Genomic DNA, 22021 nt, shown 5'->3' on the forward strand with positions numbered 1-22021 from the left:
TTCCTTGGTCTCAACGCTCTATCCTTTGAGCACGATCCAATAGATATATTAATATCTAACATCTTAAAAGGTGCAATGAGCATGAAACGTGTCATCAACAAGAAGATGAACAACACGCCGACACTCCCAGCAAAAAGTACAAGGGGAATTGAACATTAGTAGATTCACTCCATTTATTTCTTGTCGTCGGCGATCTCCAAGAAACTCTATCTATTCTCCTGTAGATCTCCTTCCCCGTTTTCAGATCTAGAGATCACCTACGTTTTCTATCTCCCTGTCGTGCTAAAAATTTGCACTGACAGCCTCCCGACCGTTTTCTTTCCTGCTCATGTGGGGATCTGCACTGACTGTCTCATTTCCTCACCGATCAATTGCTTTTATTGCTTTTTCACTTTGTCGACCTACCTTCTCTCCTCATAGGTTGATCTGCTGCACACAGTCGTTCTATTTATTATTTTTTGCTTGAAAACATTTTGAAAAAAAAAATGATGAAAATGTCACATTTAAAACATTTTTTATTGTTGTTCTTTTTTGGTTTTGTATACAACATGTCAAATCTGTTGTCCTCATTGTCGCACATAACAATCCAAGCCAATCCAAATTTGAATATACTTTTCCTTCTCGAGATTTTTTTAAGTTATTCTCCAATGAGGTCGTCTGACCAACAATCTCAATCAACTTTGTTAGTCGGCCACCTCATCGTGCCAACCATCTCTCCTGATTGCTGCTCGAAATTCCCCCCGTGCCAGATTACTTCGCCGACCACGTCTATCATGAGCAGGATCTCACCTCACCTGGCCAATTTCCGCCAATCGGACAACTGATGCTCTGGTCGACTGCCTGCTTCTGGCCGTCTACCTATTTTCGGTCAATTGCATTCTTTCGGCTGACCACTTCGCTCCTACCAGAAACAATGAAGTCTAAATAGGGAAAAAATTACATGCACACCACTCACGGAGGAATTGCAAGTATTAGAGGTTTGGTTTGATGTAGTAGGAGCAGCAGAAGATGACTGTTTGTCTCCTTGCTTAACTGAACTCTTTCTCGCTAACTACCCAAATCTACAGGATTTGTCTCCTAAGCTCGATAAAATGAAGATACAAAACATTGGATGGAAAGCCTCGAACTACAAGCAAGGTACCGACAATTGTTGCGGCATTTTAAAATCCATTCCCGTTGATACACAAGGGATTTACATTCCTTTTTTTGGCGGATGCAAGACTTGAAGCACAGAGAAATTTGAGAATTGAAGGTTGCCTCAATCTGCTTTCTCTCGGAAGACTGCAACAAGTGGAAAGTGGCACTGAGAAATTCCAGCTCATTCTCAGTGAGCTTGTTATAAGTGATCCATTCTTGTTGCTAACGGGAAATGTCGCCTCTTTGAAAAGACTGATAATCCATTATAATTATGTGTTAGATTCTTTTACACTTGGTGCGGAGCGGCGGTTAGGTCAAGTTAGCTCATCCCTTAGTTTGTTGAGCTTTATATCACTCAATTCCATTAAGTCTCTCCCTTCCTCTTTGTTTTATCTGGATCTAGAAATTTTGATAGCCTACAGTGCCTGCCATCTTCTTTGTCGACCATCTCATCCCCCAAGTATCTAGATTTATATGGCATTTCACTCCTCAAATCATTGTCAGACCTCGCTCCTTTCTTGTATTCAATAGAAATCTCAAATTGTCATCCAAAGTTGATAGAACATTATAAAGAATTTTCTGGCTCTGATGGTTCAAATGAAAATGTCATTCCCCCTGGAGTCTTAAACCAGCCTATGCCACATTTTTTCTGGAAAATTATTAACTATTTGGCCTTGGAGTATAAGCATTATTTTCCCTACTTTATTGGGGATGGGTGTAATATCAGCTTGTTTTGAGATCTTTGGGTGAATGACAAGACTCTATTAGATATCTTATGAGTGCGGAAACGATCCTCCGATCGGACACCTGCCTCCCACAGGCCATCTTCAGGTAAGATTTACTTATATTTACCACTCAATTCTTACATATTCATATGTATATGCAGGTCCATCTAACTCTACCAAATCATGTCATAAAAATAATTCGTCCCTTCAAACAGTAATTTTCACCAAGCACTTATGGAACTCAAACCCAAGAAGTATAACCAACGACGCCATGATATATTGACGGTCAAACGCCCTCAAGGGGGCTAGCCACGAGATTTTCCTTGCAACAAGCTCAATTATATTAATTATATGACTTATATTATATAAATATATAATATATATATTACTATATTACTAATATAGTATATTAATATATTGTTATTATTAATTTATTATATATTATAATTTATAAAATTTAATTTTAAAAAAAATCATAATTTTTTTATATATAATTATTTTAAATTATTTTATATTTTGAACAATAACGATTCGAACACAAACGAACGCATCACTATCCGTGTTTGGTTCGTTTAACTAACCGAATGAAAAAAATTTGCTCACGTTCGTCTCGTTTACTTATCAAACGAATCGAACACGAACCCATTGACGAACCGAACACGAACTGTTCGCGAACAACGAGTTTTTTTGACAGTCCTATCCACGAGGGGTATACGACGATCATCTTGAGGTAATTCACCATTCGACAGTGACAGACTCTCCTAGGGGTGCATGGCGGCCATCTTCGGTCCCAGAGACGATTCTTCACCCGATAGCGACAAGCTCTAAGAGGAGTATATGGCGATCGTTTTCGATACTTAAGATGATTCGCCACCTGACACCGACAAACTCTGCGAGGGTGTATGACTTTCATCTTTGTCCCCTGAGACGATTTACCACCAGAAAGCGACAAACTTCGCAAGTGATATACGTCATTAGTCTTAGACCCTTGGGAAGATTCACCACCCGGCAATGACAAGCTCCACGAGGGGTGTATGGCGATCATCTTCGACCCCAGGGATGATTTTCCACCCGGCAGTGACAAACTCCACGAGTGGTATACAATGATCATCTTCGTCCTTTGAGATGATTTTTCACCCAGCTGTGACAAGCTCTGCGTGAGGTGTGTAAGACGATCATCAATGACAAGCTCTATGAGGGGTGTATGATGCTCGTCTTCGACTCCAGAGACGATTTGCTACCCGACAGCGACAAGTTCCATAAGGGGTGTACGGAGATCATCTTCGACCCTTGAGATGATTCATCACCCGACAAGGACAAGCTCCGCGAGGGGTGTGGAGCGATCCTCTTCGGCCCTAGAGACGATTCGCCACCCGACGAACAATTTTCTGCGAGGGGTATACGATGATCTTCTTTGCCCTTGAGATGATTCGCCAACCGTCAATGACAAGCGTCGCGATGGGTAATGACCATCCTGGGGTTCAATTAACAGCGAATGGAGCAAAAGATGCCAGAACAAAGCACAAGATGTGCTTAATTAGAGAGTATATTTATTGAGTCATGATTTTTTGCTTTATAAATTTTCTTATCCTTGTTGTAGTTGTTGCTATCAAAGAACAAGAAAATCGGGGAACTAATATATATATGAAAATGTGTCAGCTTGAATATTAAGGCAATCCGAAAGGTTAAGAGATGAACAATATGTCGAAATTACATGTCGAGGGTGACTCGAGACCCAAAAAGAATCAAAGATGGATGACCAGACTCTCTCTCCAACCTACTGCAGCCGACCACTTCAAGCTAAAGAAATCCCATCAACCGATCAGTCTCCTCCCAAAGCTCAATGGTCGAGGCGATCCGACAGACCAAGAGAAGAATAACATGTCGAAATTACACATCTAGGGTGACTTATAGACCCAGAAAGAATTAAGGACGGATAACCAGACCCTCTCTCTAACATACTCCAGACGACCACTTCAAGCCAAGGAACTCCCATCATCCGATTGACATCCTCCCAATCAATCTTTCCGATCATCTTTTCTTTTGACTCGTTGCCCTTTCTTTCAATCATTCGACTTTTCCTCCAAACACCCGCCTTTTCCTCTGATCGGCCACCGGAATCCGACGACCCCTCCCTACCAAAAAAAAATCAGAAGGACAGATTCGTAGGTCAACGAGGTAAAGGCAATATTGTAATTTAATCCGAGCAGTACACACCAACACAAAAGACTAAAATATCTGTTACCAATCCTTTTTAAAGTAAAAACAATATTGTAATTTATTTTTTAGTCCTTTTATCTTCTATAAATAGGATGGCTCTTTCATGTAAAGGGGTTTTTGGGATCCCCACTTGTAACCGGCTTTTTTAATGACATAAAATGGGTCTAAGAGCCCAGGAACACCCCATTTGCCCCGACGGGCAAGTCCTCCTCTTCACTCGCTCGCTCTCTTTCTCTCCCCCTTTCAATCTTATTTCCTCGGTCCCAACGCTCTATCACCTGAACACGGTCTACCAGACACATTTGAATCTAACAAATATCATTTTTATCAATTGATTAAATAATATTTTAATCTATAAGACAGTTCTTTTGAAATTTCTTGAACAATATTCTAAACAAAAAATTTAAGACACGTTTTTTTTTTAATTTAAATATATTATTTTTTGCCATAAAAAAAAATCAAAAGATTAAAATTGAATAATATCTGAACCGGCCAGTTTTTTAACAATTGAACTAGTATAACTATGGTTCTGACCGGTTTAATCCTAATTCTATGTATAAACAATTTTAAGCTTGGACCGAACTAGCTGAATGACCATTTCATGGTTGAACTGGTCGAACCGTTGGCTAGTTTGGTTTTTAAAACCATGGGAAAAACTATATGTTTAGGTCTCAATTTGGTGGAAGAAATGTGTTTGCTTTATTTTTTGATGTTTACTCATTTATCTCATTGTCTTGAATGTTAGACGGAATGCCACATTTGCTTGTTTGATTCATGAAAATTCTTCAAAAGTTTGTGTAATGTTGTCTTCTATTTTGTTCCATAAGATGAATAATCTTGATTTTTTAATTTGTTATTGCGTGATTAAAAATATGTCCATATATTGTTATTTAATATATACTTTTGTACGAGTCTTTTAATGTTAACAACATCAATTATACGGTTAAGATCATCAATTTTGATTTATAGTTTTGAAATAGTAAGCTTAATGATGTGGCTTATCTTGTTTAGGCATTGGGATAAGGATGTCCCTTATCTTTGGTTTAATTTTTTTCAATGATATCCATAAATTAATTGTGAATGTTTGTTTTTTAGAATAAGGTTTTTTGTATCGATGGATTTAGCTGAATTGTGGATAAATATGGATGTCACCAATTTATTTATAAATACAAGGCTTTAAAATGTTATCTTTAATGTTGAAAGCAATTAGAATTAAATTTCTTCTCTTTTTTCTTTCATCCTTCTTCATTTGGTTTGTCGCCCAAAGCACCATCCAAAACCTTTGGCTACGTGTTTCAAGCAATAGGCGGCAAGCTTCTTCCTCTCTTCTCTCATGTAGGATAGAGAACATTCTATTATCTTCGAATCTCTCCATATGAGGCTTTTTCTAGGAAATAATTCCCGCCTTTTCCATGTTTCTTTTGTGCCCTAATTGTTCATCATTTTTCTTACAAGAGCTCTAGTGCTTGGAAATTTTCTTGGTTAAAATAGTTGTTGGGAAAAATATTCTTGGTAATTCTATGGAGAGTGAAATCAACATATACTGAAAAAGATTGACAATTAAGATCCTTTCAATCTGAAAGAACCAATGTCCAATTGTATGACCACCTTTTTTTTTAATACAAATTGTTCATATAGAAAGGAGAAGATTTTTCCTCGAAAATAGGATCAAGTTGGTAGAGTTTTACTTCAATGAAACTATAGAAGCTGAGGTATGGTTTGAGCTTCTAGAAATACATTTTATGGTTTATGGTTTTCTAGATAGAAGAAAATTGCATTTGCTCATTTAAAATTCGTTTAATGCTCCGTTCTATCCTATTGGCTCCCAAAAAAACAGGAATTAAGCAGATGTCTAATGATACGTGACAAGATTTAACAGGCAGAAAATTGATTTAAAAATTTTCTTGAATGAAAAAGTCGTATTCTTGAAATATATAACAGAGCTTCATGAAAGTCTTCATTCAAAATCAAAGCATTTTGCATTTTTTGATGTACTCGAAGCTATTGCACTAGCGGAGATAGATACCCCTTTCCATTAGACGAAAGCTTGCTTGCGTGAAAATTTCAAGAATTCGTCATATTGAAGACTTCAGATTGAAAATTTCAGAGTAGTTGTGCGTGAAAATTCTTCCTTCTGCAATGACCACAAGATGAGGAACCAATCCACCCCTTAACATCTAATCCAATTAAACTGTAGTCACATATGGTCTTGGGAGAGAGGTTGTTGTATGCACTGCAAATATTTATAAAAAATAGAGTTTATGAAATATAAAGCCAAATGATGTAAATAATGTAAACGAAGTCAATTAAGAGCAACCCAATTACATGTGATAGGTTTCTTTTTAAAAGAGTTAAAATGAGATGATTTATGCATATACATTACATAGCTCTTAACATATTACGATCATGTCGAAAAGTTAGTAGAGATATAATAAATTTGACAAACATTTGGAAACTAGCATATCAATTAATATTTGACCATGGGGATAGTGTGTGCTATTCTATAAAATGAAGACAAGCGCAAGTTTTATGCATGGTGGGAATTTCAACCAAGCAGATTTCCAGACTATCAAAGAAACAAGATGAGTTAATGGATTTTATATCTAATTTGATTTTTATAATTTGGCTGATTACTCCCCTCTTCTTCTTGATTGTGATACTTCTAAATACGTATAATGAAATAAAATGGATAGCTTTTGGAATGACTTCTTTCAAGGTTAAACTTGTTCTCTTATACTTTTGGAGCTTTGTGTTAAAAAAGATTATATTTGGAACTATAATCCAAGCTTTCACACCAGGATATTTATGAAAAAATTTCCTCCAACTACTACATTGGACATCATTAGGTATCAAAAAATAAAAGATCCATATGCATGCATTTGATGTTGTGTTTTGGTGAGTATTCTCAAAGCATGCATAATGATATTTTGCTTTTCCTTCCATCTTGGCTTTTCCTTCTTCAACGTTTTGTACTTTTTCTTTTCCAATCTGGTTTACTATGTTACTTTTGGGTTTGGTGATTTGGATTGTACTTTCTCATGTTAGATTAGATTGGAAATATTTTATTTTGTCAGCAAGAAAAAGTGTATCTAGTTTAGATTGCATGTTTGTTTTTAATTTGCATATTTTTTAATTATTTTACATTTTAGATAATTAGCACCCATTTTACTCTTCAAGAGCAAAATTCTTGATGAAAGGGAGAGTTGACGTTGAGCAAAAGCGTTAGAGAATTATGTTGAGAATAATTATTGAGTTATAAAAATTTTAAAAATAGTTATTATTTAACTATTACAATTACTATTATGAGAAATAACATTATAAATTATTATTTTTATTTTATTTTGGAAAAAAGAAAAATGCAAGTTCTATGCATTGTGTGAATTTCAGCCAAGTTTCCAATCAACCAACAAATAAGAGAAATTAATGGGTTGTTATTTTAGTGTAATTTTTATTTTTTGGTTGGTGGCCCGTCCTCTTCTCATCCTCTTCCTTGTAATGCTTACACTTTTCTGAAGATAGTAGAATGAAATAAAATGGATGGCTTTTTGTTTTTTCCTTTGGGAAGTTGTTGGCTTTTCAAAAACATTATATTTGAAACCGTAATCCAAGCTCACACTATGATATTTTAAGGCAAATTTCTCTTCACTTACCACAGTCAACATCAAAAACACTAGGGGTATTCATTTATGGAAGAGGAGATTGAATTGGTAGTAGAGATAGTTTGTTCACCGATGACGATCAATTCGATAGTCAAAGGAAACAAAGGTGCTAACCATGGATTAAAATTATGCATTGTGAGACGCATCTCAATGCAATCGTGAGTGCCTAGGTGAGGCTTATGCCTTATATTTGTTGGCGCACCTCCCCTCAGATATATCTAGGTGTCCAACTTGAATTTTACTAATAACTTGCATTATGGAGGTTTAAATTGGAGTTTAAAGGCCTTCGTTTGGGTAGATCTAAAACTGAGTACATGGAATGCAATTTTAGTAGTATAGCTCAAGTGATAAAGTTCTAACCATGGGTGATCAAATTCTTAAAAGGTGTGAGCATTTTAGTTATATTGGGTCTATTGTTTAAAGTGATGGTGATATAGATGGGGATATTATATATAGATGGGGATATTATTAATATTATTAATAGAATTCAAGTTAGTTGGTTGGAGTGGAGGAATGCATTGAGTCTATTAGGTGATAGAAAGTACCGCTTAGCCTTAAAGGAAAATTTTATAACATAGTGGTGAGACCTGCAATGCTTTATGGCGTATAATGTTGGGCTTTAAAAGAGAAACATAAAAAAAAGTTAAGTTTTGCTAGATGAGAATGCTTAGGTGGATGAGTGGCTTGACACTTAGAGATAAAGGCTTATTGTTGTATACTTAATCTAACCCACACATGCACTGCTTAGGTTGCACTCATTATGTCACACCCCAATTGCCCCCTGTTATGGGTCGGCGTAGGTGTGATAGAGACGGACAATTCAGCCAGACTAAATTCTCACCAATGTTCGTCATGACTTAAAAATCAGGACTCAGTGGATGATGAACTAATCTAACTAAGTCGCCCTAAAAATGCTTGATACATTTGATTTCATTCATATTCACTTATACTGGAACTCATGGAAAAATTATATCATCAAAACATATAAGCTATACAGAACTGCTCGACCCAAAATAAATAAAATACATACCCAAAAGACTGTACAAGCTCCCAAAACTATAAATATGAAAGTTGTATGAGTTACACCTAGCTACTCGCCTCGACATTCCTTACCCCTTCCTGTTTGTAAACAATGAAGAATGAGCAACAACGAGCTTAATAAAATTGTCAAGGCTAAAATAAGTTCTTATACACAAAAAAAATAACGTGCATGCTCGTATGTAGCTGCACATGTCCACACACAAGTCATAACATGCTGACATCATATAAAATATGTAAAAAAAGTAGGTAGTGTAGAAAACAATGACTAGTGTATAAAACATGTGTCATTCATTCATGTATAATCATAAACATGTTCACAAGCATAGCAATTTCCTTATAATCATATAATCATAACATCATAGTAATGTTACTTGTGCAATGTATATGGCTCAACTATTTTTAAGTCTTGTCATCTTATGATCCTAACGGTTCTCAAAATTTCGTCCTCGCCTTAACGCTTGGAGTCGGAAATACCACATCCTTGCATATGTAGTCTACCCATAACATCATTTTTGACATTTAGATCATTATTCCTTAATTAAGCATTCATCACAGATATTTCATGTATCATAAGCATGAATCATAATGAATACCTACAAATAATGATTTCAATATATTCATATGTTTTATAGCATAGCTTAACATCACGTGTATCATTAGAAAATTCAATTTGCATTCATACAACCAATGTATGCATCCATTTATAATATGCAAGGAATTTTAAATGAATAAGTGTTGAATATGGAATCACATGGAAACCTATAGAAAATTTTTTTTCTTAAGTTAGCACGAGTTTGGTTCACATGACTAGACGAAACAACCATACGACGAATTTCAACACGCTCGACTCTAGATCGTCACCTCTTATAAACAACCTGAAAATAATAGATATTATAGGAAATCATGAATTTTTTGCTCATATTGTGATTTATCCAAAAAGGATAACTTTTACCAAAACATACCTAAAACGTGTTTCTCGACATAAATCCACTCTTTTAATACTGTTTATTTTCTCTCATCTTCTTCTTAACACCTTATTTCTCCCTTCTCTCGCTCATTTCATTCTAATAGACTTTACGGAAGCTCGCATAACCAAGTTCGTTGCTTGCCACAGAAGTTGGACGCTTGCTACGACTATCGAAATTGAATAACTTCCCAAATTCGTGTTAAACGTCAAAAACTGAAACACAAGGAAAGAAATATTTAGAAAAGCGTAAATGAGAGTTTCATATTCACCAATTTCTCCTTGAGCTTTGGATCGTAGCCTGCGGCTCCCAGGCTGTCAGTCACCCTTTTTTGTTCGGCTAGCTACAGTGTCGAGCTATGGCTTATTTGCACGAGCTCTTCAATTCGTGAAACCAATAGCGGGGAGAGGGATTCAAAGGCTTTGAAGTGATGATCTCTGCCTTATGATCACAGTCAGAGCTAAATACCACGTAAATATGTCGGTTATGAACAATGTTGAACGAGATTAGTGAATTTAATTAATATTAATTAAATTTAATGAAACTTGTAACTTTATAATTTTATATTTCCCATTCCAATGATATATAATGCTTCATATTGAATTGATCATTTTGTCATGTAGAATTTTATAAAAATATTTCGATTGAAATAGGAGGGGTATGAAATATGGGGTATTTTAAATTTTGTCAAACCATTACTTGATTCTCAAAATTTGGGCATTGTAACTCTTCCCGTGTAAAAATTATTCTTGAAATTTCTGACTTTACTTAAAGAGGGATATTTCCGTCGCTTTTCTTTTTATTGTTCCTATGTGGTTTTCTTTTCAGGCCTATGCTTCCACTTTATTTTAACAAAAAAAAAAATATGTCTTTTTCTCAACCTCGTGATATCCGTGTAAAATTCTTTCAAGTTATTTTTTTCCGCACGCCATGTGAAATCCTCTGCTTAGAATTTGAAACTCATTTTATCTGCATTTGAATATGAAACACGTTGTGAATAACTGACATCCGCAGGTAACGCTAGTTTGGAAGCAACTGGACTGATCCTTTCTATAATTTTGAAGGAACCGATGTACCTGGGTCTCAGCTTGCTTCCCTAACTAAATTTGGTTGTACCTTTCATTGACTTGATTTTCAAAATTATGAATTCTCCAATTTCAAATCTTAGTGCTTTGGGTCATAGTATTTTTGTTGTCGATCCTGAGCAGTTTTTAATCTATCTCTAATTAATTTGATTTTTTGTACAGCTTCATCAATTAACTCTGTACCTAACATTTTACGTTCTTCTATTTCGGCCCAACTCAATGTATTTATGCATTTCCTGCCATACAATGCATCATAAGGAGCCATTTTGATAGCAGACTGATAATTATTATTGTAGGTAAACTTGATCATTAGAATGTGATCTTCTCAACTGCCTCCAAAGTCAAGAACACAAAGTTGCAACAAATCTTCCAATACTTGAGTTGTCTTTTTTGATTGACTACCAGTTTGTTGATGAAATGTTGTGCTAAAATGCAACAGTGTACACAAACATTGTTGAATGTCTTTCTATAACTTGGATATGAATCTTCCATTTATGTTAGAAACGATAATTTTTGGAATTTCATGCAATCTGATATATAATCTGATCAATTTTTTCACTAAATTTGTCTGTCTAATTGGCAAAGTGTGACCTGACATTATTAGCTTGTCAATAATGATCCATATACTGTTGTGACCTTGCTTGGATGAAAGAAATCTCATAACAAAACTCATAGCAATTTCTTTCAATTTACAGTCAGGTATCGACAATGATTGTAATAATCTGTTGAGTCTTTGATGCTCGGCCTTTATAATCTGACAAGTTTGATATTGAGATACATATTCAACAATATCTTTCTTCCTACTTGGCCACCAAAATACCAATGTTAAATCCTTGTACATTTTAGTGCTACCTGGATGAATTGTGTTACTTGAATGTTAAGCTTCATGTAAGATTTTTTGTTTCAACTCAGAATCAGCAGGTACTCATAACTGTATCTTGTTTCTGCTTGCACCATCTTAATCAACTCTCTGAGCTATCGTGATTTTATCCATTAGTGTGGTTGCGCTGTCAGATGATATAAATATCTCTTTTCACTTGGTATTTAACTTCTAATTGCAAAACATCAATTTCTTTAATCAGCTGAGTAGTGATCTGACTTGCACTGCCTGTGAATTTATGACCCAATACATTGGCAACTCATTTTTTCGGCCAGGACAATACTGTATATCCAGATTATAGTCTTTGATCAGCTCTAACAAGTGCTACTTCAAATTCAGCTCTTTGTGTAAAATGGTATTTTAAATTTTGATGATCGGTGAATACCTCACATTTCACACCATACAGGTAATGTCTCCAGATTTTGAGAGAAAACACTACAACAACTAACTCCATATTGTATCGGATGATTTCTCTCATATAGCATCAACTATCTAAATGTATAACCAATCTCCTTTTTATTTTGCTTTAAAACACCTACGACGCCACTGTAAATTTGAAACCCTTCGGTACCTAACGAAGTAGTTAACACTGGAGCAATGGTTTAATATTTCTTTAATTTTTGAAAAGTGTGCTCATATTCTACATTCCACTCAAATTGGCTGTCTTTTCTCAGTTGCTTGGACAAAGACATAACTATCTGTGATATCTCTTTACAAACCTACTGTAATATCCAACCAAACTAAGAAAATTGCTTATCTCAGTAATATTCTTTGGAATAGATCATTCCATAATTGCCCTCACCTTCTGAGGATCTACTGAGATTCTTTAGCCCTTGATAATGCCCCAAAAATGCCAAAAATGCAATGTTTTGTAGCTAAAATTCCTATTTTGATAATTTTGCATATAACTGATTTTTCCTCAACAGTTCCAATATAATCCTCAGATGCTTAGCATGATCCTCGTCAACTTTTGAATATATTAGAACTTCATTAATAAAAATAATGACAAACTGATCCACATAAGGCCTGAAACTTTTATTCATCGGGCCTATAAATATAGTATGAGTATTGGTTAAGGTGAAAGACATCTCTAAGAATTCATAATGACTATGCCTTGTCCCAAAAACTGCCTTAATTATATCTGCCTCTTTGATTCTGATCTAATGATATTTCGATCTCATATCAATTCGAAAAAATATATTAGTACCCTCTAAGTGATCAAATAGATTATCAATCTTGGGCAAAGGATATTTTTTCTTGATTGGCATTTTGTTCCTCTCTATAATCAATGCACAACGACATCAATTCGTATTTCTTCTTAACAAACAATACTAAAGCACTCCTAGTTGAACTGTTTGGCCTGATAAAACCCCTTTTTATCAGTTCCTGTAACTGACATTTTATTTCTTGCAAATCCTTCGGATCCATCCTGTAAGGAGATTTGAAAATTGCAGATGTCCCCGGTTCACATCAATGCAATACCCAACTTGCTCTAGTGGTAGCTCTGACAATTCTTCAGGAAATACATCTAAAAACTTTGTAACAATTAGAATGTTTTTCAATTCATGCACATCTTTATTCAAAACTTCTAATTTGGTTAGAAATAGTAGTTAACCACTTCGCAAATACATTACCAGCTTTTACCACACTAATTAGAGAAGATTGCATTTTGATTACATAAGATATACAATGATTTTACACTAGGTAAATTGAGTTTCACTCGTCTTTCCAACATTCAATTGTAGCAAAATGATTTACCTATCAATACATCCCCAATATGACATTGAATGTCTGAATTAGAATGATAATCAACTCTGATTGCAACTTCTTATCATAAATATTACCATGCACGATGAGCATAAAAATTTTTTTTCGAAGGCATCACCACAAACAAGGCAAGAGTAAAGTGCATAATATTGGCATATAAACTGACAACAAACTTATTAGAAATAAAAACTGCGATGCACCTGAATCAGAAGTGTACTTGTAACTACTCCTTCAGCTTCTTTGGCTTCTTGAGTGATAATTGCAAAAGCTCGAGATTTTACCTGTTGCTCAGTTCTGTGCTCTGAGGTTTCATCATTTGCTTGAACTGAAGGGTTTTCCAAAATTAAATTTTACTTTACTGGTTGGCTTACAAAACTTTTTCAGGCTATGCATGCCCTTGAATTATGAATGTTCTGCTATTTCTTTTCTTTTTCTGTTGATAGTTCATTTGAGTATGCTATGACTGTCAACATTTATAACATTTTCCTGAACCAATCAAACACTGTCTAAAATGTTATTTTACACATTTCTCACAAATTGACTATTCTGATTGTGCCTGCTTCAACTTACCTTTTGATTTAATTTTTTTTTTAGTTTGGAAGTAGTCTCCATTGCCAAAATCCTTTCGCTTGCTTGTCTGAGGTTGCCATAGCTGGATGGAGAAATTCAACTTATTTTCAATTCTTCTTGCTCTTTCAATGAGCACTGAGAAATCACGTATTTCTAATGGGCGCCAAAGCCAACCTCAACTAATCTCTGAGGCCACGCAAAATTCTATGACATTTTCTTCTTGGGTCTTGACATGTTGAGGTGCATATCTAAAAAAAGAAGTGAATTCTACCTCATATTGCATGACTGATCTAGACTCCCGTGTCGAATTGAAGAATTTATCTTACAGCGCTAATTTGGCTGAATGCGGAATAAATGAATCTTTGAAGACTTTGAAAATATCATCCCACTAAATTTGTGGAAGTGGCGTCAATTAAAATTTCTCGCCATATTGTGCTTGTTACCATCTCTCTGCTTCTCCTTTTAACATGAAAGTGTCTAATGACAGTCTTCGTTTTTTCGAACAAATCATAGTATCTAGAATTTTTTTTCGATTTTCAGTAGCCAATCTTCAGCAACCGTAGAGTCAATGACACCCTTGAATGCATGTGGCTTGAATGTCTGAAAGATTTTCGAGCATCGATTCAACTCTGCCCCAATTTTAGATCTGAACCCTGTACTATGGATTATCTTTCAATCGCAGTCATTTTGTCAACCACTTGGGATATCACTTGAATGATGCTCTGTAGCTAAATTGCTTTGATTTCATCATTTGTTATGTTCTGATTATCATTTTTGCCCAAAATATTTTTCAGATTTTCTTGCTCTGCACTTGACCTAAGAGACCGACCTTCAGTACTTTTTGATTCTCCTTAAGACAGACATTTGTATTGGCAATATATATGTTCATAAGCATAGCAATGTTCTCAGCCATATAATCAAAGCATCATAGTAATGTCACTTGTGCAATATATATGCCTAAATTATATCCATGTCTTGCCATATTATGGGTCATCACCTTGCCCCAAAGGCTATATTAATTATTGATAAAGTTCAGACCCCCCCCCCTCAATATAACAGTTATCAATAGTCTCCTTGATATCAATGTTTCCCCATGTTGTTACCATCTAATCATAAAAGTTTATATAATTTTATCACCACCTGCATACTAGGAGTCGAGAATACTCATCACTACATAGTGTACTTGTAAGCACTTGTGTAATAGTCTATTCATAACATCACTTGTGACATTTAAATCATCATTCATGTATCAAATATTCATCACAGACATTTCATATATTATAGTTATGAATCATAACAAATAAATATTTGTAAGTAATAATTTCATAAATATATTTATTTGTATCATATAGCATATCATAACATCACATGTATTTTAAGAGAGTTCAACTTACATTCATACATTCAATACAAGCATCCATCCACAATATGCAATAAATTTTAAATCATCAAATGTTTAGAATAGCGTAAAAAAGAGTTTTGTACTCGCCAATTTCTCCCTGAAGCTTTTGATTGTAGCATGCTGCTCCTAGGTTGCCGCTTGCTCTCTTCCGTTTACGGCTAGCTACTATGCTGAGTCGTTTATTCGCGTGAGCTATTTAGTCTGTGAAACCAATAGCAGAGAGAGGGTTTCAGAGGCTTTGGAGTAAAAATCTCACCCTTACAGTTGCATCAAAAGCTAAATATTATGTAAATATGTCGGTTGAGAACAGTGTTGAAGGAGATTAGGGAATTTAATTAAAATTAATCAACCTTACAACTTCAGAATTTATATTTTCCATTTCAATCAAAATTGATATATAGTGTTTTATATCGAATTTACTGTTTTGACATGTAGAATTTTATAAAAATAATAAGTCTGAAATCTTAGAGGTGTGAAATTTTGGGGTAATTTAAAATTTGTCGAACTTTTATTTTGTTGAGACAATTGAGGGGGATTTCTGAAGTAGTATTGGAGTATGGAGCCTAGAAGGCTTAAAGGTTTAAAGCTCGACATACGTGTAACATTCCCAACTGTTGAGATCGCGGAGTTTGGGGGAGACTATGGAGCTAGCCTGGATGTTGGATGACAAGAACAAGAGGGAGAAGACCAGCAAAAGCAACACCATATGAGAATTACACGAGAGTACCTCGACAATCATGGCACCAATGACCCATATAATGTCATTTCAAGGTGAGGCGCCGAAGGAGAAGAATATGGGGGCCCATCCAGAGGTCAACTTCAAGCGTCTTACAGAGACAGATTCAGGAGAAGCGGGCAAATGGTTTATATTTATTGTGTAATAAAAATTTACCTCAGGACACCCTTGCGAGAATCTTACATTACATGTTGTCACAATGTGCGACAAGGAGGCGGAGGAGCTTGATCCAGCAGAAGTTTACTTTTTTCCACCTTGAGAATAAGTTGTTTTTTTTGGATGGGAGTATTGTTACGTTGGCCTAGCTTATGGGCAATTTAGTCTTTTATTAGCCTAAGAGCAATTGAATCTTTTATTATTTATTATTGTTTAGTATAAATAGATCCTAATAGATTTAGGGTTGGCTATGATGAGATTGCGTTGAGTCTTTGGTTTAGGGTTTGAGAGAGATTTTCTATCTCTCAAATTGTAGTAATTAGGAGAGATTGTCTACCTTTTGAATTGTAGGTGCTTCTCTTTGTATTCGTCATGAGTGTTTGATGCTCTTCCAATAAAATATTATTTGCCCTAATTTTTGCCAAGAATCGTATCAAATTCCTTAGTGTATAACATATACAATAAGAGATTAAAGCATAAAAATTTGAAGAAAAAAATTTGAAGGTTGATAACGATCTCCTACTAGTTGAATATATGTCATAACATGATGAGTGAATTGTAAATGATTTGTAGATGACAACAATAGGGTCACATTATCTGAGTTACAATAAGATATAAGCTTTGATTTCCTTGATAAAATAAGGCTAATACATCCAGCATTAAACAATAAGAGAGAAAAAGGAAATGTATTTATAAAAATTTAAGAATTTGACATTATTTTAAATGTTAATTAATGCTCTAATTTTTTATTGATTATCTTTTATTACTGGATTGGAAAAAGAAATATGATTGAAATGGAAGATGTGAAAGAAGAATGTGAGAACTTAGACTCAATTGAATAAGCGATGGAAGAAAACTATACATTATGATGATAACTCTAATGAAGACTCTACGAGTGATGAGTGCCGAGGACTTTTGATTATTTTTTATGTTCTTATTTAGATTTATGGATGTTTATTATTTTGGGCAATAGAAGCGAGATAAAACTATTATGTTGAACTCATCTTATGTCTTGGTATTTAATGTTACCTTCATTTAATGTTTTATGTTAGTTTGATCGATTGATGTTTACATTATTTTTTTATTTTTTGCAAGTTGTTACATGATATTTTGCAGCTTACACAATTTGTTATTTCATTTTTTATCATGTTAGGATGTTAATATATCTTTATTCAATACACTTATAAATTATAAAGCTAATATATTATTTTTTCCTCCTTTCACTTTATGCAATTTTCAAACCGTGAGCCTTATGTATCAGACTGCCCCGAGGCTTACACCTTGCCTTATGAACTAAAATTGTCCAATACTTAATTGTGTAATTTTAAACATTTGTGCTAACGACATTGATTTTGGAGTAACACGCAAAGGTGAGAAATGATTGGTTAGCGAAATTTTTAGAGGCATCATGTTAACAAAGATGATGGTTACATATCACAAGGCTAGGCTTATGATGCTAATGCCAAGAGATGTTAACGATCAAAAGAAAACCCCGAGAGAGAGAGAATAATACTTGTGGTGGTGAATAAAAATTAATGGCTATTCCATGAAGCTGCCAGGGAGAAGCAACAGAGCAGAGAGGATGACTACAATGAGCGCGAGGAGCCAAGTCCCAAGCAAGCACAAGCTAGAAGCTGCAACGTGCAAGAATCCGTGTGAGCTTGTGAAATCGTGAGAGAGATTTTGACAGTGACTTCTGATATCCTTTCAAGTATTTGATTTTCAACGTAAGCTCATTACCTTCTAGACTGATTATCTGGGTGCTACATTTGCATGTTTCATTAATGATTAATCATTTTGAAACTTAATGAAATATATTATTATATTACTTTTTAACTTGTAAATTAAGACTTAAGGTTGGAATTTTCAATTAGAGTTTGTACGAGTGAAAATAACTCAAAACTAAAATCATATGAAAAATGTCTGTATTCTCGTTCTAGTCCATGTAAACGTTGAGGTAGAGGCTTGTTCTTTCTTTTCAAAGATGCATCACATTCTACTGACTACTTGAGCTAGGAAAATTCGAGTCCACATAACTTTTGCTGGATTAAGCCTTCTAAACTAAATTGCTTAAAAATAATAATTATAGTTCACATTATACCTGACTACTTTGATAATTGATTTCTTCTAGAATTATTGACAATAAACAACATCCATAATCCTAAGACTTAACTGGCATGTATAGTATTAATTGTATGGCATGTCGTATCTTCGCTTGTATGAGCGGATTAACCACAGTTCTTGATTTTATTTCAATGTTCTATATCGCCTTAACATTCGAAGTATCATAACAATATGCACGAGTTCCTGATCCTTCTACGTTAACATTTTATTTCAATGTTCTATATCGCGTTAACATTTATCTGTGCTTCCTGGGTGCACTCTCAAATTTCTGACCAAGTACGACAATTTATTCGGAATTGTTAAAGGAGCATATTTTCTATTTGATTTTCAAAGAAAAAAGCTCGAGACTTTAAAGGCTTTATCTCAGTTGGAGTATTTATGTTATGCTTAATCTTTTATTACTCGCAAGCTAGCTAAGCAAACATGAAAAAACGCCTCTTCCCGCTTTTAAAACAAGTTCCACTTTCTAAACAATTTTTCTTTTCTCCAGCTCAAGGAAAAGAATTTGCTTGTATATTATCGATCCCTTAATCCCCTGTATTAAGAGAAAAATATATTTGAACTTATTTATAGCTAATGGTATTTCTAGGCATACATCATGTTCATTTCATTTTCATTATGGTCATCTTATTCAATGTCATCATGCTTCTTTTAGTAAATTAAAAATAATCAAAACTTTCCTTTTGGTTACAGAACCTCATGTGACAAGCCAACTTTGTATGTATGCACATGCTTTTTATAAATTGTTGTGTGTAGAAATTTCACATCTTCCTTGCAGAAAACAATTTCAACCTGCAAATTATCCGGGCCAAAGCGGAAAGCTCAAGATGAACTTCTGATCACCGCGGAGAAAGTGTGGGGCTGTGTCCTCTGTGAGGTAACTGCTTCCAGTGAGGAAGCCCTAAAAGTGCATCTACACGGTAAAAAGCACAAAGCAAAAGAAGCCTTGCTAAGTTCAAACAAGAAGAATGGCCTGCCTCAAGATGAACTTCTGACTTCTGATCCCTGCTGATAAGGTATTGGGCTGTTCTCTCTGTGAGGTATCCACTAACAGTGAAGAAGCCCTAAAAGAGCATCTGCGAGGTAAAAAGCACAAGGCAAAAGAAGCCTCACTAAATTTGAACAAGAAGACTGGTGTGAGCATGCCATCGCAGGGTGCATCGGGCAGCGGCTCTGCAAAGAAGCAACAGAAGTTATGGTGCAGCCTCTGCAAGGTGAAGTGTAATAGCGCAATTATGATGGAATATCACTTTGCTGGAAAGAAACACAAGAATTTTATGGAGTTGAAGAAACTTAACAATGGTGGTGCTAAGACTGAGGCGGTTAACACAGTAGCAAATGAGAAGCTTGGGGACACTGAAAGCACAGGAGTGATGAAGGAAAGGTTGGAGAGTGCGCACCAATCTGCAGCTCCATGAAGCATTGGAGTGTAGATGGAGAAGACTGCATCCGTAGGTTTAGTATTAATTAGAGCCATTAGAAATTGTATCCGAATTATGATTGCTGTCAGGAGTTTAATACTATTTTGTGTTTTACTTGGGATGATTCCGTAGAATTCTGGACTTGTTGAAATTTGATGGATGAAACCATTGAGCAGTAGCTGCTTTATTTTATGCAGCATATCAGTTTGGTCTGCTTTCTTCATTTCGAGTTTCCGGATCTTCCATGTTTTCAGTTACTGGATTCTGTACTTTAATCTCGGATGGTCAATTTGTTCCTAGACTTTTTATTTTCTTACTTCCATGCGGCACAATCCCTATGTATTCAGTTATCTAACACCGAAAGTTTGATATTCGCATTTATAACATTTTGGTATTGTAAGCCTGGTGTTTCATCTTTAAAATTCTAGTAATAGTTGTATTTTTGACGTGATGTTAAAAATTTGAGTGTTATACATGTAAATATGAAAGTTAGGTGTTGATGTGTAAATAGCTAAGAATTGTGTGAATAAATGTAAATGCCTCATGTTTTCTATCTTTGTATTGGGATGTAAATATGCTTGGATATATATGTTTGTGTTTTGGTTTTGGATTTCAGTGGTGGTCAGCACACTCATTGAGTTTGGGCTTGGCTTGCGTCTCCGTTGGTTTTGTAGGCATTTGTTTGCGTCGCTGCTGATTTTGCTGGCATTTGTTATGAAAATTGAAACCTGGGCATTAAACGAAATTTAAAAATTATAATAATGGAGCAATTGTTTAATTATATAAATTTAGAGTTAGTTAAAAGATTGAATGAGTTGCAAGTACTTTTATATTAGTACTTATAAGTTAAATGTTAAAAAAAAAACAAAAAAACATTGATATTTTATGTAATAGGTTTAAATATTTTCGATCTCTTATTTTAAAAAGTAATGTAAGTGAGAAAATATTATTTAAAATTACGATTGAGTGAAAATTTAAAAAAAAATAAAAAGAATAATTATAAAATAATTAAAAATAAGTTTTATAAATTTATATGGTCAATTAATAGCTAATTCAAGTGTGATGTAAATGAGAACGTTAAAATTTATGTAAATTGATAGTACGAGAGGGAGAGAGAGAGAGAGAGTTGGGGATTTAAATAGGATAAATCTTAAAAGCTTAAAAGTTAATTTTTCATATGTTTCCATTAAAATAATTATAATAAAAAATTTAAAAATCATAAAAATGCAAAATTTGATTCTCTGAATTTTTTAAACTCAGAGATGTCTAATAAAAATATAAAATTAATTTTGGTAATTAAAACACTATTTTCTATTTAATTAAATAATTGGAACTTGTTAATATTTTGATAATAATAATAATTGGAACTTGTTAATATTATTGTTGTGTTATTTGAGTGTTATTGTGGTGTTATTTGAAGTAATCCGGGATGTAAAATGAAATGAATATATTAAAATATTTTTTATAATATTTCCTTATAAATAAATGAATATTTGGGAAATAAATATAAGGAAATATTTTAATAGGCTATAAATAAATATTTTCTAATATTTATAACCTATTAAAATATTTTTTTATATTTATCTATTTATTTGATTTGATAGATTTATTAATAAAAAATACTGACCGTTACTTTTAGATAGAATTATGAATGAAATGAAAATAGCACATGCATGAAAAAAAATTATTTATACCACTCAAAATCATTTACTACACATTAAAAATATTATAATTTTCACTGTTGTATTGATGTTGTATTAACCGGTATTACTGTCGTTGTATTTAGTTAACAAAAACAGGAAAAAATCGTAAAGTACATCTAATCACTCGCTCGAGATTAACACAACACAGCCGCCATAATTTCAGTAAAAAAAATACTGGAATAACACCATAATAACAGTCTAATAATACCGCGTAATAATCCAATAACGTCGCGTAGTTTTCCGGTGGTGTTATTGGAGATTTTCCACGGTGCTATTGGCATTGTATTTTGGTGATATTGATATTTTCCATAATTTTATGGAAGGTGGACGGGATTCGGATCGGGTCGCGAAGATAGAAAAAATGTTTTTTTTTTTTTTTTTTTAAAGAGCGAGACTGCATTTACACATGACAATTTTTAATTAAAGTTCG

The 22021-nt window shown here is 34.2% G+C and overlaps 1 protein-coding gene across 1 annotated transcript in view; it reads left to right on the forward strand.

The window, feature by feature from the left end:
• The window catches only part of LOC110024872 (zinc finger protein 346-like), a 93618-nt gene extending 73375 nt beyond the window's left edge, over positions 1-20243 (forward strand). Inside the window, 2 exon segments of the mRNA XM_020725058.1 lie at positions 19246-19472; positions 19474-20243. Of these exon segments, the coding sequence (XP_020580717.1) occupies positions 19246-19472; positions 19474-19885 (639 nt within the window). The 3' untranslated portion in view covers positions 19886-20243.
• Positions 20244-22021: the final 1778 nt, after the last annotated feature.

This window comes from Phalaenopsis equestris, unplaced genomic scaffold (genome assembly GCF_001263595.1).
Source record: "Phalaenopsis equestris unplaced genomic scaffold, ASM126359v1 Scaffold000002, whole genome shotgun sequence".
Taxonomy (NCBI): domain Eukaryota; kingdom Viridiplantae; phylum Streptophyta; class Magnoliopsida; order Asparagales; family Orchidaceae; genus Phalaenopsis; species Phalaenopsis equestris.